This window comes from Camelina sativa, chromosome 7 (genome assembly GCF_030686135.1).
Source record: "Camelina sativa cultivar CO46 ecotype springtype chromosome 7, ASM3068613v1".
Classification (NCBI taxonomy): domain Eukaryota; kingdom Viridiplantae; phylum Streptophyta; class Magnoliopsida; order Brassicales; family Brassicaceae; genus Camelina; species Camelina sativa.
This window is the reverse complement of record NC_141886.1, coordinates 26496814-26519229: the sequence shown is the minus strand read 5'-3', so window position 1 is coordinate 26519229 and position 22416 is coordinate 26496814. Positions and strand designations below refer to the sequence as shown.

The window sequence follows — 22416 nt, the reverse complement described above, 5'->3', positions numbered from 1 at the left end:
TATCGGTGGTTGTTTCGCAATGTCAAGCACCGAGGACGTCGTCTTAGTCACCACAGAAGACACCCAACACCAATTTAATCACTATCCAAGAATCATGAGATATAACAAGATGAATGCACTTACAAATTTTATTAAATTAAAATGGAGAGGAGATGGAAGAAAATGAAGTTCTCATAGCATTGGGTGTTATTTAAGCTTACAAATTCAGGTTGTTGAACCTTTAAGAGCTTCAAATTTGGTTGTTCATGGTTGTTGGAAAATTGATGGCGGTGGCACAACCGTAAATAAAAGAAGAAGATGAGGATATGAATGTAATAAACATTTTCGCAAGAAATTCAAATAAATTAGAAATAATGGCATTTTTGTGAATACAATAAATACATAAGGATTTAATTGGGAGAAAGTGACAAATGTTGGAGAGAGAAAAAGAGGTAGTCAGTTTTGCAATTGACTCAAGTTAGGGGTCTAGTTTTGCAAGCACCCCATATTTTAATTTACCAATATAATTTTTTTAAAAGAAAAAAGTAAAGCAAAACAACGTTTAAAAGAAAAAGAAAAAAATAACTATGTTTTGTAGTCAAATATTTTTGATAAATATGAAGTAATTATCACTGAAATAAATATAGATAAAATTTGTTAAAAACATATATTATTACCATCGCTATGTTTATATGTTTTCTTTTCACCAACATTTAGATTATACATTTACACAATTATTATTATTATTATTATTATTATTTTGATAAAAAATAGTTTCGAAGATGATTAAAATGTGATATCCTAGTTTGAATATTTGAACCATGTTGATGAATCTTCAAGCAATAGACGACCCCGAATTGGTTAAAAGACCTTCTCGTAATGCTGATTGTTTTACTTCCTTGGCTCTTTTCAAAAGTAACCGAAGCGAGAAAGTAGCCAGGAGTAACGTCCGCCAAAACCAAGCCTTTGCATTCTTGGGATCCACTTTCCGAGCCAGCCATAACGCATACACTGCTTCACTCACGTGCGTTGTCACCACAATCCCCGATGCTATCCGTAATACCAACATCGACCTAAAGATAAACATCGCAATGACTCGAAAGAATGGTATGGGTCCAATGTCCGGTAGCCACGCCACTGATATAATGCTAGGCAAACCAATCACACAGAAAATCCATGCGTAAATGCTTGGACCATCGACCTCTCTCCTTTTCTTGTCTTTAAAATATGAAATGGTTTTGGTCATGGCTTCTTCAGGTTGTGTTGTGGGCTCGTACCCGAGTTCCTCCTTGGCTTTACCGATCGAGTAGTAATGAGTCACCCCAACCTGTTCCGTTAACAAAAATGTTATAAGCTCATTCCAACTCTTGTTTTGTATTTATTTTTACTCCCTATTGTAGTCAAAACTAATCTCTAACAAACCTTGTAAACTTCAGGTGTAAGAATCAATGGTTGTGGAATCCACCCTTGGTTTAGTAGTGGTGATAGCATTCTGTATATTGCTTCACATATTTTTCCAAGTACAACCGCAAACGAAATAGATAGCCATGAATTTGGAAGATCATAATCAAGATTCTTCAAAAGTGGCCGAAGAAATTCAAAAAAGTTTATTGGATTATCTGCATAAACAAAACCACAAAATCGGGTTCAAGATAAATCAATTAAAGCAAAGTATATAGGAAACAAAGTTTTAAGAGTGTAACTTTTACCATCAGAAACAAAATAGGCCTGCCCTGTGGCTCTCGGGTGTTCATTGGGTAAATCGGTGGTTGCCAACATGAGCGCGTATACAATGTTATCCACATAAATCCAATCGGTTTTTGAGCTTGTATCGCCGATTTTGAAGAGGAATAAACCCAATCTTGCATAAGATATTATCCTATCAAGATACTTTTCTTCAGCCGGTCCATAAACAATCGGGCAACGAATCGCACACGTAGATAAAAGACTTCCATGTTCATGCCTATATTCCCATTAACATATATAAAACATTAACATTACCATTCCATTTATAAAAAACTTAGTAAACAACATAAATATTGATTTTTGCACTTACTCAACAATACGACCGTTGTTCTCTAGAACCAACTGTTCGGCAATAGATTTAGTCCGATCATATGAACTGACGTAGTGGTTGGAAGGTGGATAAGGTAGAGTTTCATCTCCATTCTCAATCTCTTTCCCACCAAAAACGACACCGTTCGTGCTCAAATACACTAACCTCGTGATCCCTTTCTTCACACAGGTTTCCAACACATTTCGCGTCCCTTCCACGTTGACTTCCTCGATCCGATGAGTCATAATCATCTCCTTACCCGAACCACCGTACGACGCAAGATGAATCACAAAGTCCACTCCTTCAAGACCCTCTTCTACGTCCTCTATATTCACAACATCTCCTGACATAGTGACATATATAATGTAACCAAAGTATATATTTAGAATATTTCAAATTGGAAATGGAGATAACTATAGATCTAACATAGTATATAAAGCACATAGACAAATCCTCTCGTGTCACCTGGTTTTTAGTTGTAATTAGCACATGATTCAAAAAAATATCTACTCAATGTACTTATAAATTGGTTACAAACTAAATCTTGAATACATACCATTTATGCAGTGGACGCCGGATTCTTTGAGACCGTCGGACCAAGGAGAAGTAGTTCGGCAGTCAAAAGAGCGGACTTGGAGAGCGCCACGGCGAAGCAGCTCAAGGCACACGGTGGAGCCAACTAAACCCAATCCACCGGTCACAGCTACAACTTTGCCTTGTATTCCTCTATTCTCTTCTTCTTTCATCTCCATTTTTTTTTTGCCTTTTTGGTAATGGCTAGTTCAATTTCGATCGTTCTAAATATGGTCAACGAGGAGTTCAATATATATTAATTGGTTGCTTCAGGTAATGGTGTCGTATGATGTAAATTAAATACTAATATTTGCACGAGAGGAGAAACTCGTTGTCAGCTGGGTCACGTAGACGTAGCGTTGGTTGATGATCACGACGAGAAATTTAACATGTTCAATTGTAGTCCTAATCCGCAAATTAAGCTCCTTGTTAATTACTACTACTATATAATTCTTAGCTAATCTCCTTTCTTGTCAACAAGCACTATGAATCATTCAGTGACACATCGATGAAATAAAACATGAGACCTCTTATATTCTACTATGTCTTGTACTATTGTATTTCTAATTAACTAAAAAAAAGCAAGAAACGTGACACAAAAACAAAAGTTCATTAGCGTTTCTTTTGGTCTTCCGGGTTGAGAGTACTCTACAATTTTTAGTTTTATGTATAATTTAAGCTTGAAAATCAAAATTATGTGTATATTAATTTGATGAACTGCAATAAGAGATACAATTTTAGCTAAAATCTAATAAAAATAAAGAATCTATGGTTTATTTATTATAAAAATCCTAAAATAAGCCATAGATGATAGATCTTTTAGAATTTATTAAATTATAAATAAAGCTGTTGTTGTATAAATTTATGTGTTTACTTGAAATATGTAGAGAAATAGATAAAATGTGGGATGTTTTTTTGGTTACAATGTTGCTTAGTCAGCAAAGTTCTGACACGTGTCGTATTTGCAGTGGTTACTTTTGACCAGCTAAGTAATAATAGTATTTGGCTCTCTCATACGCTCCCTCCCTCACCCCCCGACCCGACCCGACCCGACTCAGCAGCAATATTCAGTGACGAAGCTGCTTCGCAGTCATTGATTAGTCAACACCACCGTCGAAGACTTACCGGAGAGTTTCTCTACGGTACCTTAAATCTACACCCTCCTCCGTTTCCGCTTTGTTTAGGTGTCTAATTGAATGACTTCGTTTTTTGAGAACTTTACCTGTGTTTTTTTTTTTTTTTTTTTTTGGGCAATCGAGATTAGGGTTTTTTTTTTTCTACTTTGGGTGTTCTTTTTTTTTTTTTTTGTCTCCAGCTTCCCTACTTGGATTCTGTGTTCTTCATTCAAATCTACTCATTCTAGTGGTCAAGACGTACGGAATCGAGATATTTCTGAAAATTTAATCTCATAGACCTCCCCGATTGAGCTCTAGATTGTCTTATGAATCCGACTGATTTGTGTTTTCACAACTTTGTTTTCGAATTTGATGTTCTTGGAATCTTTATTTTGAGCAACGAGTGGGTATGCAATTTTGGTTGAAAGGAGTAAACTTGCTTCAGATGATTAGACCGATCTTAATCTTTTTGCTTACTTGCTTCTGTATAGAAATGACTGATTTGGTCTCTCTCTCTCTCTCTCTCTCTCTTTGCTTTACATCTTCAAACTTGACTTGTTCTCTGATTTGATTGTTTATCTTCTTCTTCTTTTTTTCTTTTCTTAATTGTGTGATATTATCAACAGGTAGGTTTGGAGGATTCTGTAGCTTGTGGAAATACAGAGAGACACCATGAACACTGAGAATAATCAAACTGCTACTACTACTACTACTACCACCACAACTCTCTCGAAAGTGATCTCTCATGTTTTTGTCACTGGTACTGCTAAGCAAGGCTCTCTTGGGCCACCCATTGGTCTTGTCGATATTGGCGTTAGCGAAGCTGCCTACATCTTCAGAGTCTCTCTCCCTGGCATTGAGAAAAATCAAAGTAAGCAAGCCTCTTCACATGTCTTTTCTCTTGTGCTGTCCTTTCATTAGTAATACTCTTGGTCTCATTACGAAATTTCCTACTAGTTTCTCTGCCACCTGTTCAAACTGGAATGGATTCTTCATGTTTTTGTTGGGTTTGACGACAATGACCAGTGACATGAAAAGAAAGTTGCATTCTTTTTTTCATTGTCTGTCTATGAAAGAACTTTGACCCATAATGCTATCTTCTGATCTGCTAATAGATAAGATCAAATGTGAGATCCAGAGGGAGGGAAGAGTATGCATCCAAGGAGTAGTGCCTGAGATTGCGATTCCAAGTGAAACCGGATACTTGTACAGAATGCAGGTTCAACAGCTCTGCCCTCCTGGTCCATTCTCAATCACGTTTAACCTTCCTGGACAAGTGGATCCTCGTTTGTTTTCTCCAACGTTTAGATCTGATGGGATCCTTGAAGTTGTTGTCGTCAAGCTCGGAGTGCGCGTCCCAACTTCATAGTTCCAGTTTTCATATAACTAGGAGGATATCCATCTCACTTTATCAGCATTTAGTAGCATTCGGCCGACCTATATAGGTCTTTGGTTCAGATTCATATGTTAGAGAGTCAAGACTGTTCTAGTTTTTTTTTCTTTTTCTTTTTTTCTTGTAAAATCTTGTTCAATGATCAGATTCCTTGAGATGTTGTCCTTAGACTCTGAAAAAGGTTGCTGGATGTGAAACGGTACTGTTTGGAAGAGAAATGAAAGTGAAAAATAAAATAAGAAAAGAGATATGAAATCTTATAAAAAGAATACTATATTATTAAAATTCAAGCCTCTTATTCGCAAAATGACTAGAAACAAGTTATCAATAAGATGGTCAGTTTGTTACATGGGTTCTTTTTGGCTACCACATCCTTAAACCATAACACTTTTGTATGGTTGGTTTGGCAAAAAAAAAAAAAAAGAAAAAAAAGAAAAAAAAAAAAAAAAGAAGAAAAAACACTTTTGTATCAATAGAAAGGGACTTGAAAAAAACTTCTATATATCCAAAATTTTATACAATAACGTTGTGAAAGTCAACTAAAGAAGTGGACTCGATCAGGGGAGGTGTTGTGTTCCTCGCAGTCAAACCAAAGCATATTCCATATTATTGTCTTAAAGAAGAAAAAATCTCCAAAAAAAAATCCAATAAAATGAAGAGACAAGGACTTAAAGTTCTTCTCATTCTCTGTGTCTCGAAAAATCATAAAGATCGACGATACGATGCCGGCGCTAAGAGTGTTATCGTCGTTAGATGCGGCTAGGATACAATGGTACCATTTCAAGGCGATAATAGTCGCCGGGATGGGACTTTTCACCGACGCTTACGATCTTTTCTGTATTGCTCCGATCATGAAAATGATAAGTCAAATCTATTACCACAAAGACTCGATCGGAACTGCTCTTCTCTCAACTTCTTACGCCATCGCTCTTCTTGGCACAGCCTTAGGTCAGATCATCTTCGGTTACTTAGGTGACCGAGTCGGACGTCGTAAAGTCTACGGACTTTGTCTCTTAATCATGGTTTTTAGCTCCTTTGGTTGTGGCTTCTCTGTTTGCACCACTCGACGTTCTTGCGTTATGGTCAGTCTTGGATTCTTTAGATTCGTTCTTGGACTCGGGATCGGTGGGGATTATCCTCTCTCTGCAACGATTATGTCGGAGTTCGCTAACAAAAGGACGCGTGGAGCTTTCATCGCGGCCGTGTTCTCGATGCAGGGGTTAGGGATCTTGATGAGCTCTGCCGTGACCATGGTTGTGTGTGTGGCGTTCAAGAACGTCGGAGGAGGGAGTTTGGAAAAGACGAACGCGGCGGGATCAGAGACTTTGGCTCCGCCAGAATCGGATATAGCGTGGAGGTTGATTCTTATGATCGGAGCTATTCCTGCCGCGTTGACGTTTTACTGGCGAATGCTCATGCCTGAAACCGCCAGGTTCCTTTCAACTATTTCTTCTCTTTTTTTTTCCCTAAATTTAATTTTGTAAAAAAATAATTTTTCACCGTATGATAAAATGAAAATAATTATTTTTCGTATGACAAGAAAATAAAAATTATTTTCCATTTTGTTTTCATTTTTGTCCACCATTTTTTTGACTATAGTTAAATGCACTATCTTGTGTGACTTTGCTTCCTATCATCCCCACATACAAACTTGGGATTTTTTTCTACAAGAGTATTAAATTAACTCTTTCTCCTCAAATTTTGTTTTCAGTATTGTTTTCCAAAATTAAATACATTGAGTTTAAAATCGGTAACCATTTTCACTATGGATTGCTTTGCTTCGATGCAAACTAGATCGTTTTATGATACTATTTTTTTTGGTTGTCGGATAACATTCCACGATTAAATATTATCCATTTTCATCAATTTGTTTGCCGTGGAAAAAATATGTGTTTACTAGTTACGCCGTAAAGCAGAAAAGTATTATATTACACCCGTATTTTAAGAAGAAAAGTATTATATTATGTAGATGAAATATCTTGCGTGACTTTGTAAGCTACTGCCCCTTTACAATTTTTCAATGAAATCTCAATCTAGGATTATGAACTAAAAAGTTTAGTCGTGTGCAAAACAAAAGTTCTACCCATGTTTCCGTACAAAATAATGTTGGAGAACCTGAAATTTCAACCTAAATTTGATACGTTGTGGATGATATAAACATAAAAATATATAGGTAATAATAATGTAAAGAGTGGCGAGTTCGTGTTTTGTTTGTTCCTAGGAAGTAAGTTGACTTCTGAGGGAAATATACCGGACAGAGAGGTATATACCTCTTATGATAACGTATGCACATATATAGTATTCCATTTTAATACGCATAATGTATAGTTTTAAGTATATATTTTCTACATTAATTATCACTCTCAGGTAGAAACTCCAGCTAATTATTAGAATTTTTTTTATCATAAATAAATTTAATCTCTCCAACTAACCACGTACTCTCTTCCTATCAAGTTCTCCCACTTTGATTCCCTTAACTTCATAAGAAAAAGTCTTTTCCCTTCCGTGTGTGAGTAGTAGTAAACTAGTCATAGTATGAGTTATGACTACATATATAGTTATATTGACTGATGACAATTAACTTTTGTAGTTTTTTAGCAAAAGCGGCTAAAATACATTAACAACAATATCAAACTAGATTTATTAGAAATATTACATATAATCGGTGACATATAATTCAGTATCACAAGGAATATATCAACTTAATCATTGGTCCAGGGTGGTCTAATTAAACTATTATCAAATCTTTACTTTTGAATTTCCTTTTTTTGCAGTATTTATGTACTAAATAATCAAATCAGTATGGTAATCACTATTTTTCAAAAAAAAAAAAAAAATGCATGCAGATACACAGCATTGGTGGAGAACAATGTAGTCCAGGCAGCAAAAGACATGCAACGAGTCATGTCCGTATCGATGACTCAAATTGACGAAGATTCATCGCTGGAACTACAACAATCGCCACGGTCTTCCTACAAACTCTTCTCACGCCGTTTCCTCAGCCGCCATGGATGTGACCTCTTCGCAGCCTCAGCCAATTGGTTCCTAGTTGACGTCGTCTTCTACACAAGCAATCTCCTCCTCTCTCAGATCTTCAACTTCTCCAACAAATCTATCAACTCCACAAGCGTCTACGATTCCGCCTTTGAAGTAGCTAAGGTCGCAGCCATCGTGGCCGCTTGCTCCACAATCCCCGGTTACTGGTTCACCGTCTATTTCATCGATAGAATCGGTCGAGTCAAGATTCAGATGATGGGTTTTTTTCTCATGGCCGTTGTTTACTTAGTCGCTGGGATCCCGTACAGTTGGTATTGGTCCAAACACGAGAAGACTAATAAAGGCTTTATGGTTCTCTACGGATTGATCTTCTTCTTTAGCAACTTTGGTCCTAACACGACGACGTTTATTATCCCGGCGGAGCTTTTTCCGGCGAGGTTTAGGTCCACGTGCCACGGGATATCTGGAGCTGCTGGGAAGTTTGGGGCTATCGTTGGCACTGTTGGTTTCTTGTGGGCCACGAAACACCATGAGGATGACGTTTTCTTAGACGTGAAACGTGTTAGAATCGCGTTTTTGATCCTTGGCGGCGTTTGTATCGCGGGAATGATCGTGACGTACTTCTTCACTCGTGAAACTATGGGGAGATCGTTAGAAGAGAACGAAGACGAGATCGGTTGTACCACGTCAGCTGAATCATCTTCTGCCAATGTTCTATTTCCAAGATAGTATTACTGAATTTGAAATTATTATGTATAACACAATCAAATCGTCTTGTGAATCTTTTCCTCTCTTATTAACTCTTAATTTTTTACTTAATCTTTGATGTTTTGATACTCAAATTTGGTTTTGTTTTGTTTTGTTTTTGTTTTTCTCATGGTAACATGAATCTTTTATTCCTTTTTAAATAATTTTCGTGCATATCAAAAGGGGTGGATAATGGTCAAAATATGGCTCTATAATTGATGGGGTTGTTTTTTTATGTTGATCCTGCTTTAAGAGTACAAAGCTTGTCTGAATCTAAACCTTGAATGAAGACGCAGTCTTTAAGCGCTTAGTTCTGTTCCTCTTAGGCCACACTTTGAGTCCAAGTGATATGTTACCCTCAAAACGAAGAATCGAACCCTGAGGAAAAGAGTAGCTCAGAAAACCTGAATCAACCAAAGATGGAAGCTTCAGGTTTAACTAGCAGCACACCGCCGCACAGATATAGGGGGAATCTAGGCAAACAGGTCGAAACAGAATTTCTAACATCATCATCCAAATTCAAAGGTAGATAACGAAATCATGTAGGAAGAGAAAACACCATCCCAAGCAAAAGTGATTAACATTTAAAACTTAATTGAAAGAGAATAATAGTAAGAAAACAGATCACATCTCCAAGGAAAAGATAGGAAATCACGAGGGAGTTGACAGAGAAGACTATAGATGAAAAGCTATCCTTCTAGGAATATAAATCAAAATAGAACTTACCTCCTTGGCATCGCTACTCAAAATACCTACAAGGAAGGGGAGCCCTTCAAATAAAATAAAATAAAACCACTGTGACAAGCATATGGCGGAACAGTAGGATCAAACACTAGAAATACATGCAAAATGAGAGATACACCAACATAGATAAAGGGGAAAAGACCAATAAGAAATCTGAACGGGTGACTACGATGATACGATCAATCAAAAAGCCATCACGATCGATCATCGCATCATCCACAATCTAAAACATCAAAACGATCGAGAAGCAAATTACAGAAAGAGCACCAATGCAATTAAGAAACGTATGGAAGAAAACAAAAGCAGAGACACGTTCAGAAGAAGAATACCCCCTGAAAACCCTAGGATAGAGAAAACGAGTGACATATCCATCAAAGCCATCAATGGTCAACAAAAACATACTGCACAATCTAAAATAATAGAGCGACAAGTAAACTGTATGAACAGAAATGGCCACGATGCAATTTAGAAAACCATAAGCTATAAAGAGAAACTGTCCATGAAAAATGATAACCCAAGGGTATGAAATATGATAGGTTCAAAAAGAAAAGAACCAGAGACTTAATGGAGAAAACAAAAAGAAGGAAGTAATTCACAGAGGGCTAACAACCACAAGCCAAAGAAACCCAAGTATCAAAATCCAGAGATGGAAGCTCCAAGTTCATCCCTATCAAGAGAACCATGTAGACTTGATTAGAAAAAGTCCTACACGAAGATAATGACTTCATGTAGAAAGAGAAACGACAATCCTAAGCAAAAGTGATCATTTCAACCATAGATTATAAAATTAGAAAGAGAAAAAAGAGATAAGGGGGGGGGGGGGGGGGGGGGACACTGATCACAGGGATCACTTCACATAAAAAGTAGCCACGGTGACAAGCATATAAGAGTAGGATCAAACACTAGGAACATATGCAGCACGAGAAATACAGAGAAATTAAAAAAAAGAGAAAGAGACAAGTAATTAACCTCGACTATCTAACATATAAGAATAAGAGCAAACAGTAGGAATATATGCAGCATGAGAGATACAGAAAAAGAGAAAAATACCAATGGCACAGAGAACAATAACATGAATAAACCACATGTCCTGCCTTAGGCATTAGAGGAGCTTAATTGATTACAAAAAAAAGACATTGATTACAAAACCACTTGAAATTGTTAAAGTATAAGAACAAACTCGATTGGAATAGATGCAGCATCAGAGATACATAAATTAACAGAGAAAAAAGTGGAAAGAGACCCGTAAGTAGTGACGCTTTTTTGTTATGTAGCATGAGAAATACAAAAACAGAGAAAAAAGAGGAAAGACACCAGTTAGTAACATGATGCTTTTCTCTTATAAACAACACCTGCAAGACGAATAAACTTCATTAAGATCGTCTTCCCTCTGCAACAACTCTCTGGCCTTTGTCCTGATCTCGATGAAATCTGGATCGAACTTCTCACAGAAAGATTCCAATGCCTGATGAAAGAAAGCAACTTTTTATATACAAGAATTTGAGATATGAATCCAAAAGACAGGTAAAAACTGAAGAATATGTAAGCATACCGTTGAATACTTTTGAGTAGGAAATCAAACAATTAACAGAGGGAAAATGTTTTCTCTGGGCAAGCTTTTTGTTTAGAAACCAAAGTGAAAATTCAAAAGATATATCACCAAAAGATCAAGTTATGACAAGGGAAAAAAAAAAAGAGAGAAGATATCTTACGATTTAGATAAGATCTTGGAGAGACGGCATCCTTTAAGATAAACTGAGACATTAGTAGAACAAAGGATCATGTGGTTGTAATAAAGAAGATGATAATAATAAGATATAGCACAGAAGAAACCTAAAAAGATGACATATCTGAAGAAAGATTTATCATATCAGTCCCGGTGCTTCCACCATCTGCATCAAAGAGAGATATTTCCGTTAAAAAGACAGTAAATACAAAAACTAGTTAAAGGATAAAGTACTCTTGAGTCTTACAGTTGCAAGGGTTTTGACTCTTGTATGAGAGAAGGCTTATAATTTTTTTGCAACGGTTTTCTTTGGAGAAATGAATACACGATGATCAGATCATAGTTTGCTTCCAAAAAACCTGCAAGACGAAGAAAGAAATCTAAGTAAGAAAAAGAGAAGAAGAAGAAGAAAAAGACGTGTTAAGAGGAAGAACAAAACCCCTGAAAACCCTTGCACAGAGAAGAAGCGTGTCCATCAAAGCCATCACTGATCGATAAAAGCATCATCCAAAACCTAAAACAACAGAACGACAAGTAAATAAAAGCATCATCCAATGATGAGATCCTTACCGTCTTCCTGATTCGCTGCAAACCCAATACATGAAGCTGGACACATGAGAACAAATCATACCTCACCAACAATAGCGAATCTCAGAAAGTCAATAGGGGAAAAAAAATCAAAGAAGAAAAAACATACCAGAACAGATGATGATAGAGGAGAAGATAAGATTCAACAGAGCAATCCCATTGCCTCTGACTCGACGACGATCTGCATCAAAGAGAGGAAATACTTTCAGCGCTTATATACAACAACAACAGCAAAAACCACTTATATAGGAATTAAGAATTGGGGAAAAAGGAACAACCAAAAGGAGAAAACGCTTGACAACGATCAATCAAATCCATCACCGACGGTAGGGTCTTAGACTGAAAACGTAAATGCCAGCGTCACTAGGTAGATGAGCGACATTACCTGAAACATCCAATAAAAAAAAAAGACCAAAACATGTTAAAAACTCGCTTATGGTGCAGTACCAAACTCAAAATCCAGTTAATGAAAACAATTAGATGGCTGAAATATACCAAAGGGGAAAGAGGAAGACATATGTCAGTGTCACAAGGAAGATGAGCAACATTACTTGAAACCTGAAACATCCAATAAGAAAAGACCAAATCATGTATGAACAGTCCCTCATGAAGGGAAAAAAGAAGAAGATGTATCACGGGATATAATGAAGAAACGTTACCTAAACAAATGATAGACGAGATGATAAGATTCAACAAAGCAATCCCAGTGCCTTAACTCGATGTCTGCATCAAACATAGAAGATATTTTTGACAAGTAAATAACATGTTATTATAAAGGAAAAAAAAAAGACAGAACCAAAGTGAATTTTCAGAAACAACTAATAGAGATGCGTTTAGAGCAAACGGTTTAGGGATGCGAGGTAACCTGAAAGTTAAAATCAGAAATCATACGCACTCCCACAATGTTTTTTCTTCAAACCTTCCACATTGTAATCCCGGTGCCTCGACGATCTGCATCAACGAGAGACAAATATCATTTCACCTGAAACATCATATAGAAAAGACCAAATCATGTTTGAAAAGTTTTAAACTCAAAACCCAGTTACTAAAAAATAAGATAAAAAGATAGCTGACATATACCAAACAGAGATGTTTTGGATTTGTGATGGCACAGCCCTGATGATTAATAGAGATACGTTTGGAGCAACGAACCCATGAGAACGCCTGAGGAAGATCAGTCAAAGCCATCACTGATTGATAAAAGCATCATCCAAAACCTGAAATAACAAAAACGGCAAGTTATAACATATTATTAGAAAGAAAAAAGAAAAGAAAAACAACAGAACGAAAGTGAATATTCAGAAACAAATAATAGAGATGCGTTTAGAGAAAAAAGGTTTATGGATGAGGTAACCTGAAACTGAAAGTAAAACTCAGAAACCATAAGCACTCCCACAATTCTTTCTCTTTAAACCTACCACACTGTAATCTCGACGATCTGCATCAAAGAGAGACAAACATGTTTTTCACTTGAAACCTGGAAACATCCAATAAAAAGACCAAATCATGTTTGAAAAGTCCATGGTGGCACAGTTCAAAACTCAGGAAGCCAAAATTCAAAATCTAGTTTATAAAAACAAAGAAAGAGATAGCAAAGAACAGATATCCCAAAGGGAAATAGAACAAGAACCTGAATAAACCTGAAAGAGAGTTGCGTCATTCAAACTAAAGAGATGATTGCATCAAAGAGTTTTTTTGTTACCCTGCACCAGCAGCGAGTACACGGATTGAACGCAAGAGCCAACTATTGTCCTGCAACATCAAAACAAAATGCATAAGATCAACTAAAGTTTCATTCTCTGTCTGTGATTTAAAAAAGAAAAGAAAGAGATGATTGCGTCAAAGAGCTTTCACCTCTGCACCAGCAGCGAACAGACGGATTGAACACAAGAGCCAACTGGTGTCCTGCAAGATCAAAACAAAATGCATATGATCCACAAAAGTTTCTTTCTCTCTATGTTATTTTAAATAAAAGAGATGATTGCATCAAAGAGTGTTTTTGTTACCTCTGCACCAGCCGCGAGCACAAGGAATGAAGGCAAAAGCCAATTGTTGTCCTGCAACAACATCAAACAAAATGCATAATTAGTATCCCAAAGGGGAATAAAACAAGAACCTGCAGAAACCACATGTCCAGCCTTGTGCATCAGAAGAGCCCAGACTTAGCAGACCTAAGAGACATACCAATTAAAAAAAAAGAAAAAAAAAGAAGCAAATCAGCGATATCGATCAAAGCATCATCCACCAGGAATCTACAACAACACAAGGACAAGTTATATAAATCAAACCGTATAAAGAGGAGTGAAAAGTTCAGAAGCAGGGATTGTCCTGCAAGACGAATAAACTTACTTAGAGACTCGCGTGTTAAGAGGAAGAATAAAACCCCTGAAGACAAAAACATACCTCACTAAAAAATAGTAAATCTCAGAAACTCATTAAGGGAAAATAATAGAAGAAAGCTACCTAAGCAACCGATGATAGAGGAGAAGAGGAGATCCAACAGAGCAATCCCAGTGTGCCTCTTACTCGACGACGATCTGCATCAAAGAGAAGAGTGGAGCGTTGTATTTATAGATAAGAGTGGAGCGTTGTATTTATAGATAAAAAAAAGTATATTATGACGGTCAGGATTTGTTCATCTGAGGTTTTAACGGTCATTATTATATTTCCTTTTCCTAATTTTCCTTTTCCTATATTTCCTTGTTTTACTGAAACGACTAAACTATTTCCTCTTTCTATTTTTCTTTTTCCTGTTATTATTTTGATTTTTTATTATTTTTTCTGTTATTTCTTTTTGCTTGTTACAGTGGCCGGTCCAACTAGAAAAAAATATCAACAATGTTTGGGCAATATGCAAAACAAAAATCTCTACGTACGCTTCTATTCCTATTTTCTTTTCTTTTTTTTTTTTTCTTTTTTCGGTAGCCGTTATTCCTATTTTATAAAAAAAAATATATATATATATATATATGTTTGTTTGCCCAAAAAATACAATAATAATTTTAAGTATATGGTTACTTGGTGAGATAATGATTATTATTGTTTTAATGAAGAGAATATATCACTTGGTGAATGATAATGGTTGACCTGTAGTCTAGTTCTGAAAAAAAAATCAAAAGAATTGATTTAATTGGTCCGCAATTTAAAAATAAAAATTCTGATTTTATTTTTTATTTGATTTTGAATTAGATGTTTTTATAATAAAAAAAAATATTGTATACAAATAGTGGAAACCAAATAATGATTTATAAAAAATAGTTAATTTCCTCAAATTATACACTTAATATCAATCTCTAATAAAAAAAGGTTGGATAATTATCATGAAATAAAATTCTATAGAAACGTAAAGACAACAAAATGGAGGAGGAAGTGAGAGCCATATACTGAGTTTCAATCCCTATAGTCTCTGGGTTTGTTAATACAAGTTCCTGAGGATTATTAAAATTATGTTGGTCTTGTTACTTTAAAAAAGCTTGTTTGAATCTGAATCTTTTCTTTTTTTTTTGGTGAATGTTTGAATCTGAATCTTGAATGAAGACTCGATCAATTCTTTAAATTTCGGACCAATTAAATAAGCTTAGTTCTGTTCCTCTTATGTCACTTTGATGAATCTAAGTAATATAGAGATCACAAAATTAATAACAATATATTCTATATTTATTATTTAGATATTTATATATTTACAATAATTATAGTTTAGGATACTCTTGTACTATATAATTCTATGTAACCTAAAGTTTATGATTATGAAAGTCAATATATTATTTCCTAAATATTAAAGTATTTTTCTCTCATCAACATTCAACATGGTATCAAAGCAGTTTATACTCGAGTTGCAATCTAATGATCAAACTCTTTTTTTTTTTTTAATTTTCCATCTAATTCTTAAGATATATGCTTCAAACAGTTCTTTCTTCTCTTCACTTATCATTTTTCTTTAGTTAAAAAATAATAATAATAATTTCGTCTTCTTCCTCTTCGCCACCACAATGTAGCAATCTCCATCTCTGCTACCGTTGTCACTAGTCAAAGGCGACACTCTCACGGCCACCTCCCAGGTCGATTTGTGGTCAAGTCCATCGCATCATCCCTAAGCTATTTGCTTCTACACGACAAGTGTTGTTTCAGATCCAAGTTGATCTCTTCTTCAAGATGTCCAAAAAGACTTCTTCAAAGCTATATGCTTCCTTACCTTCAGAGACAAGTATTGTCCTAAGTACTTTCATGTGTCATTTAATTCTAGCACAATACGGTAGATCCGTCAACCACATGGTTTAAGCACAACGTTTTGTAACTCCAATCGAATACAACATCATATATGATCAATCTCAAGCCATCATTTCCGCTTCGCTCATGACACCTTGAGTTTGAGGGAACGTATAGAGATCATCAAATTAATAACAGTATATTCTATATTTATTATTTAGATATTTATATATTTACAATAATTATAGGCTAGGAAACTCTTATACTATATAATTTTATGTAACCTAAAACTTATGATTATGAGAATTAATATATTATTTCCTAAATATTAAAGTGTTCTTCTCTCATCAACATTCAACAAGTAATTTATTACCCTCATAGTTGTTCAGTAAACCTGTTTGTCAAAAAAAAGAAGTTGTTCAGTAAACCTCTGTTTCAGAGTGTATATATACTTTCATTGATTGTGAAACAAGACCAATTAGTTGAAGCCCGTTATAGAAAAGGCAAAACAGAAACAGAAACAAAAAATAGAAACACGAGTACAGTGTAAACCTAAAGCAGTCTTTATATCTTTAATTTATTAGTTTCCATAACAAGAATATATTTAGTGACCAAAAAAGCATGTAATTTAAATAGAAAATATAGCATCAAAACAAAACAAAAAAATACGACAAATGTGGAAAGACTCTCTCTCCCCTACCTACGCCGGTTACGTCACGTGTGCCCTCTGTCTCTCTCTACATCATAGTATTCACATTCGAGTTACATTTATGGAGTAAACCTACCATCTCATCCCTAAATACCACTTTTATTGATAATATTTTCCAAAATTTTAACATGTAATATATATATTATAATCATAAACCAAGTGTGATTATCAATAATTGATAGATATACAAATAATGATTGGTACAATGTGTAGATTTTTTTCTAAAAAACAACAGTAATATTCTTATATTCATATCAAGTATTTTTTTATTGTTATCTTTTGTCACGTCACTTTGATTTTAGATTATCCATTTTTTTACTAATTAAGCAGGTTTCTTACGGTTTCTTAGGAGTTCCATTGACCTACTTCTTCGTTAAATTATCAGCTTTCACAAGCATTCATTAGTCACTTTTTATTTTTGGCAAACAAATACTTTAATAGAATTTATGTAACGATACATATGTCCCTTAGGGCATTTTTTGCAAGAGCATATGCTTGGCTGTTACAGTTTTTAGAGATATGCGAGAAAGTACAGAGATCGAATTGAGATAATAGAGATTGGGTATTATATAGAATCCCATGGAGTTCCTTCGGGAAGGTCTTCCCATTGATAGTTTGGACTAGCACTTGCGAGTTTGAAGTGAAATTAACTTGGTTGAAACCCGATTCAGTAGCAACTCCTACTGTTATGAGAGTTGTGATAATAGGGTTTTCCACCCAGAGTTTTAATTCCCTATGCAGTTGTAGTACAAAGGGTTATCAATCCAAATGATTGTTTATGCTAGGAGGAAGGATGCAATCAGAACAATGCAAGTCAAGCCAAGCAATAATGAGGTTTTGTCTAACAATCCTAAAATAATAAAAGAAAGGAATATAAACAAGGAATCACACGACCTAAGCACTCGATGCAAGCATTCGAGTACAGGATCGGGTGGGGTGATCGAGTAAGCAAAGAAGGTATGAACAACTCGAGGGGTTACTCAAAGCAGGTGATCGTGTACCTGTTCGGGTAAGGGATCGAGTGATGAATAAAAATGCAAGCAATTAAAATACGAAAGCTTCTAAGGATGGGGTAATCGAATCCTAAGTGTTCTTGACTAATACGGATGTCTTACATACCTCAAGCAAATATTCCCTAGACAATGAATCTCTAATATCTTGTTAAAGCACTTTCGTGATAGAAACAATCAACCTTGATCATTCCCCTATCCAACTCTCGTTGGAGAAACATGACCAAGCATGCAATAAGAACCGATTCATTATTGTTAGTAAACCCCTTACTAATCTAATCTCTTAGGCTAAGTGAGTAAACCTCTAGCATTGGTTGATTCAAGCATTTCATCTCCACCTCTCGGTGGTAAAACGCTCTAGATCTAATCTCACCCTCTCGGTTTGTTGACAACATTACCAATCTAGAAGGGAATCTATTAAACATATACAATCAAACTAAGACATCCTAACCAATCAAGAACACGAAATCATCTATCCCATCCCTAGAAACTTTACTACACTACTCGGAATTTATTGCAAGAGAAACAAAAGCATATACGAATGAAAATTGCATTGTAATAAATGATAGAGTAGAGAATAAAGAGTACAAAGTAGAGGTCTAAAGAAATGACAAAAAGATATAAAATAAATCCTAACAAAAAAAGGTGAAAAGTGTTTTGAGTCACTCAGTTCTCTCACAGAAGCTCTCGCTCTCTGGTTTGAGGGTCTGCGGCATGCTCGTTTGCAAGGAAGAAGAGGAGGGGTTTATATATGGAAACCCCTTTGCCTAGCTTCCCAGTCCTGCCCGAGGGTCTACTCGATGGGGTGCACGAAGATGAGTTCGGGTTAATCCTCGGGTAGATCTTCGGATTGTCTTCCTGCTCTCGGATCCTCCTCGATCGTGTTGGGGTTCAGACTGTTCTTCCAGCTCGATGGCTCCTTTGGGAACATGCTCGGATTTGTCCTTGTTTCTCCCCATTTTAGGCTCTAAAGCACTTGTTTTCATCCAAAGTATGCAAATGCAAGAATGCAACACCCTAAATGGCCTAAAAGTGAATTCCTACAGTTAATGACCTAAAAATGCTAAAGTAAGGGTATAAATAATGCAAAATATGGACAAAAAAGGATGTTAAAAACATGCAAATTAGAGAGTTATCAAGTTGCTAGTGCTTCGGCCATCAGGGGTGATTGGATGTGTGTTGTAGTTGAGGTTCCTTGGAGAAGAGTATCGCCAGCTTGGTCTTTGAAGATCCAGCCGCATCCTGTGTTTCCATTCTCTCTCCAAGCTGTATCGGTAAAACATGTTATTTGATTCGAGGGTAGAGGTGACGACCGCTGCTTGGCAATTGCAGATCTGGCCATTTTGATTGTCTGTTGAGTTTGGGTCTGTTGGGCTTCCTGCCATTCCTTTGCTCGGGAGATAGCAAGAGATAAGGTAGCTTTTGTTTGGGGTTAGATCTTATTAAAGATTAGTCGATTTCTGGTTGTCCAAAGGGTCCAGAGGATCCAGGGGGCGAGTGGACCTAGAACAACTCTGGTGGGTGGTAGACATCCGAGTCTTGTGGTTTGGGAGAGTCCAGTCATGAAAGTCGATACCTCTTCCAGATTGAAGGTTCCTGCCAAAGGTGCCATCTTCCAAACGCCAATGGCAAACAAGCATTGAAAAAACAGGTGGGTTTCAGATTATGGGCTACCACAATGTGGACAACCTGTTTCGGTGGCAATCTGTCTGGTTTGAAGGTTCGAACCCACGAGAAGGGCGTTTCGGGAAGCTTTCCAGAGAAGTAGTTTGAGCTTTGGTGAGCACTTAAGATTTCAGATTTCCTTTTTCCATAAGAAATGAGTTTCAGGATTGTGGTTCAAAGTTGTTGGGGATGAGCTTTGTATCTTCGTCTTTTCTTTCAGGATTACATGGTATCCAGATTTTGCAGTGTATATTCCATCCGATGTTGAAGTCAAGCCCAAGAATCAGAACCTCCTTTCTTGTTTGGGTTTAGCTGAAGGATATCTTTCTCATAAGCTGGGAGGAGTTGTTGGATCAATGGAATATTTCATTCCTTCGAATGTGGTAGGAGGAGGTCTGCAACCCGCATATGCTGAGTTTCTTTTGATAGAGGGCCAATTGGTATCAGTGGTTGGTCTAGCGAGATCCATGGGGTTCTCCACACAGGTATCGTCTCACCTGTGCCAATTACTTTCCCCAAATTTGATCTTAATAGGTCACGACCTAAACATATGCTTCTCCATCCATGTGATGCGTGGTTTGGTACAGGGCTCTCCAAGAAGGAGGACGATTTACAATATTTCCCCAGCAGTACCTTCGCAAGGAGGCATGAAGGTTGTGTGATAAGGCGCCATCCAATCTTTGCTAACAGGGCATCATTAAAGGTTTGTATATCTCTGAAGCCCAAACCACCATCTGAGAAGGATTTTGTCATATTATCCCATGCAATCCAACACATTATTTTCCTTTCAGGTTTCTCATCCCACCAGAACCGAGTTAAAGCATATTGGATGCGGCTGCAGAGAGAATTTGGCAGCTTAAAACAAGACATCGTGTAGGAGGGCATTGCTCCTAGGACAGATTTAAGAAGTGTCAGCTTCCCCGCTGAGGATAGGAACCTGGAAGACCAGTTAAGGGCTCTTTGCTTTATTCTATCCACAATCATGGTGAACAAATCCTTCTTTTTCCTCCCAAAGAGCTCTGGTAAGCCTAGATATTTGCCTTGACCCCCTATTTTGGTGATACCGAGGTCTTGTTTTACCCTGTCTTTGATGTCACTCTTTGTCTTGTTTGAAAAAGTTATGGAAGATTTGTCTTGATTTATCTTCTGTCCCGAGGCTTCCTCGTATCTTTAAAGGATTCTCTTTAAATGGTTGACACTAGTTTTATTTGACTTGCAGAAAAACATAGTGTCATCAGCAAAGAGGAGATGATCAACCCGTGGGCTACCTTTTGCTACACGTATGCCCGGTAGTTGGCCATGAAGTTGAGCTTTATTACAAAGGCCTGAAAGGACTTCACTGCACTGAATGAAGATGTATGTAGGTCACCTTGTCTGATACCGCGACTTGGTTTCACCAATCCTTTTGCCTGGCATTGAGGAGACAAGTATAGGAGACTGTTTGGATGCATTGCATGATCCAGGTTATCCATTGGGTATGAAAGCCCATTCTTGTTAGTACTTCCTCTATAAAGTTCCATTCCAGTCTATCGTACGCTTTACTCATATCAGTTTTAACTGTCATATAGACTCTTTCTTGTGTAGCCGATGTTTTCAGGTAGTGGAGAGCCTCGTGAGTGATGAGGACGTTATCCGTAATTGCTCGACCTGGGACAAAAGCTGATTGGTTCTGAGAGATGCAGGTTTGTAATATTGGTTGGTGCCTCTTTAAAATGATTTTTGCAATGATTTTGTAGAAAACCGAATAGAGTGCTATTGGACGATAATCAACTATACGTTTTGGGCTGGTGATATTTGGGATTAGCCTAACATGAGTCACTTCTTTATATCCAGATTTTTGTTAGTCTACAAGTTGAAGCGACAAAAAATTGTTAATCCACAAGAAAAATCTCACATAACTAATCTTAAATTCCACATGATCAAATAAGATAATTAGGAAAACAAAGTACTGTATCGTTAACAAAAAAAAAACTGAAAACACAATTGTGATCAATTAGAAATATTTCAGCTTTGCATCTTTGTGACTTTGTATACATACACGAATCGGATCAGTTACTAATTAGATATCAATCTTAACATTTTTGGAGTATATTTTTGTGCCATCTTTTTTTATCAAACACAATCATTTCCTTATTTGATAATATTAATTTCAAATTTCCTAAAATCTATCTACCTAATTTAAAGCTATATGTTAGATTAAAATATAATTCTCCTTTCACTTTTATTTAATCTTATCTTTAATTATTTGAATTACTATTTAATACATAAAGTAAAAAAAATATTAGATTTATTTTCAGCATATAAAGTGATTTGAATTTTTATAAACGGATATATATTTTAAAAATCTATCTTAACATTTTTGAAGTATATTTTTGTGCAATAATCTTTTTTGAAATGATTTTCCAAAAAACCATGGTCTTAAACGCTATTAATCACCATAAATTTGATTTTAATCATATTTCATCGTATTTTTGACCATGGTTTAAGACCATGCACAAAACCATAGTCTTAATTTTTTTTTGATTTTAATCATAGTTCATTGTATTTTTTAAAGTACATATATTTATTGTTCTTTCAGAGTCAATCCATATAATTTTATTAACAAGTACTGTTAATTATTGTAAAAACACCAAAATAAAATATATATATATATAAGTGCATCGATGTTACAAAACAAAAAAAATTACTATGGGGTAAATTTTGCAAATACAACATATTATATATAATATTCTAATATTTATATTAACTAAATAAAATCTGATTATATTAATATAATAACTTATTTAAATGATTTATAAAAACGAATAGACACATGGTGTACCACGGGATAAATTATAGTACAATACAAGCATACAGTAAAAAAAAACTTTATTCAGAATATCAATTATATACTGCTATATGTGCACGG

At 35.9% G+C, this 22416-nt stretch overlaps 3 protein-coding genes and 1 long non-coding RNA gene across 5 annotated transcripts; 2 read left to right on the top strand and 2 right to left on the bottom strand.

Moving 5' to 3' along the window:
• Positions 1 to 623: 623 nt before the first annotated feature.
• On the bottom strand, positions 624 to 2837 carry LOC104702407 (uncharacterized). Its single transcript, XM_010418264.3, has 5 exons — positions 2592 to 2837; positions 2036 to 2378; positions 1689 to 1942; positions 1402 to 1598; positions 624 to 1306 (listed from the first exon to the last, which is right to left on the bottom strand). Exons 1-5 carry the CDS (start codon positions 2785 to 2787, stop codon positions 815 to 817), a joined length of 1482 nt encoding a protein of 493 aa, XP_010416566.1. The 5' UTR covers positions 2788 to 2837; the 3' UTR covers positions 624 to 814.
• A 647-nt stretch (positions 2838 to 3484) lies between these two features.
• Positions 3485 to 5360, top strand: LOC104702406 (increased DNA methylation 3-like). Of its 2 annotated transcripts, none has more exons than XM_010418263.3 (3): positions 3485 to 3750; positions 4350 to 4594; positions 4839 to 5360. In XM_010418263.3, exons 2-3 carry the CDS (start codon positions 4396 to 4398, stop codon positions 5090 to 5092), a joined length of 453 nt encoding a protein of 150 aa, XP_010416565.1. In that variant the 5' UTR covers positions 3485 to 3750; positions 4350 to 4395; the 3' UTR covers positions 5093 to 5360. The 2 variants fall into 2 exon arrangements, with proteins under 2 accessions (XP_010416565.1, XP_087316114.1); XM_087459988.1 differs by having other exon boundaries at positions 3655 to 3792.
• Positions 5361 to 5600: 240 nt separating this feature from the next.
• On the top strand, positions 5601 to 8955 carry LOC104702405 (putative inorganic phosphate transporter 1-9). Its single transcript, XM_010418262.3, has 2 exons — positions 5601 to 6548; positions 7963 to 8955. Exons 1-2 carry the CDS (start codon positions 5839 to 5841, stop codon positions 8840 to 8842), a joined length of 1590 nt encoding a protein of 529 aa, XP_010416564.1. The 5' UTR covers positions 5601 to 5838; the 3' UTR covers positions 8843 to 8955.
• Positions 8956 to 11769: 2814 nt separating this feature from the next.
• Positions 11770 to 14089, bottom strand: LOC104702403 (uncharacterized). Its single transcript, XR_753987.3, has 11 exons — positions 13925 to 14089; positions 13773 to 13823; positions 13549 to 13670; positions 13273 to 13356; positions 12999 to 13135; positions 12784 to 12869; positions 12578 to 12641; positions 12414 to 12476; positions 12197 to 12303; positions 12028 to 12099; positions 11770 to 11936 (listed from the first exon to the last, which is right to left on the bottom strand). It is a non-coding gene; the product is annotated as an uncharacterized LOC104702403 (long non-coding RNA).
• Positions 14090 to 22416: the final 8327 nt, after the last annotated feature.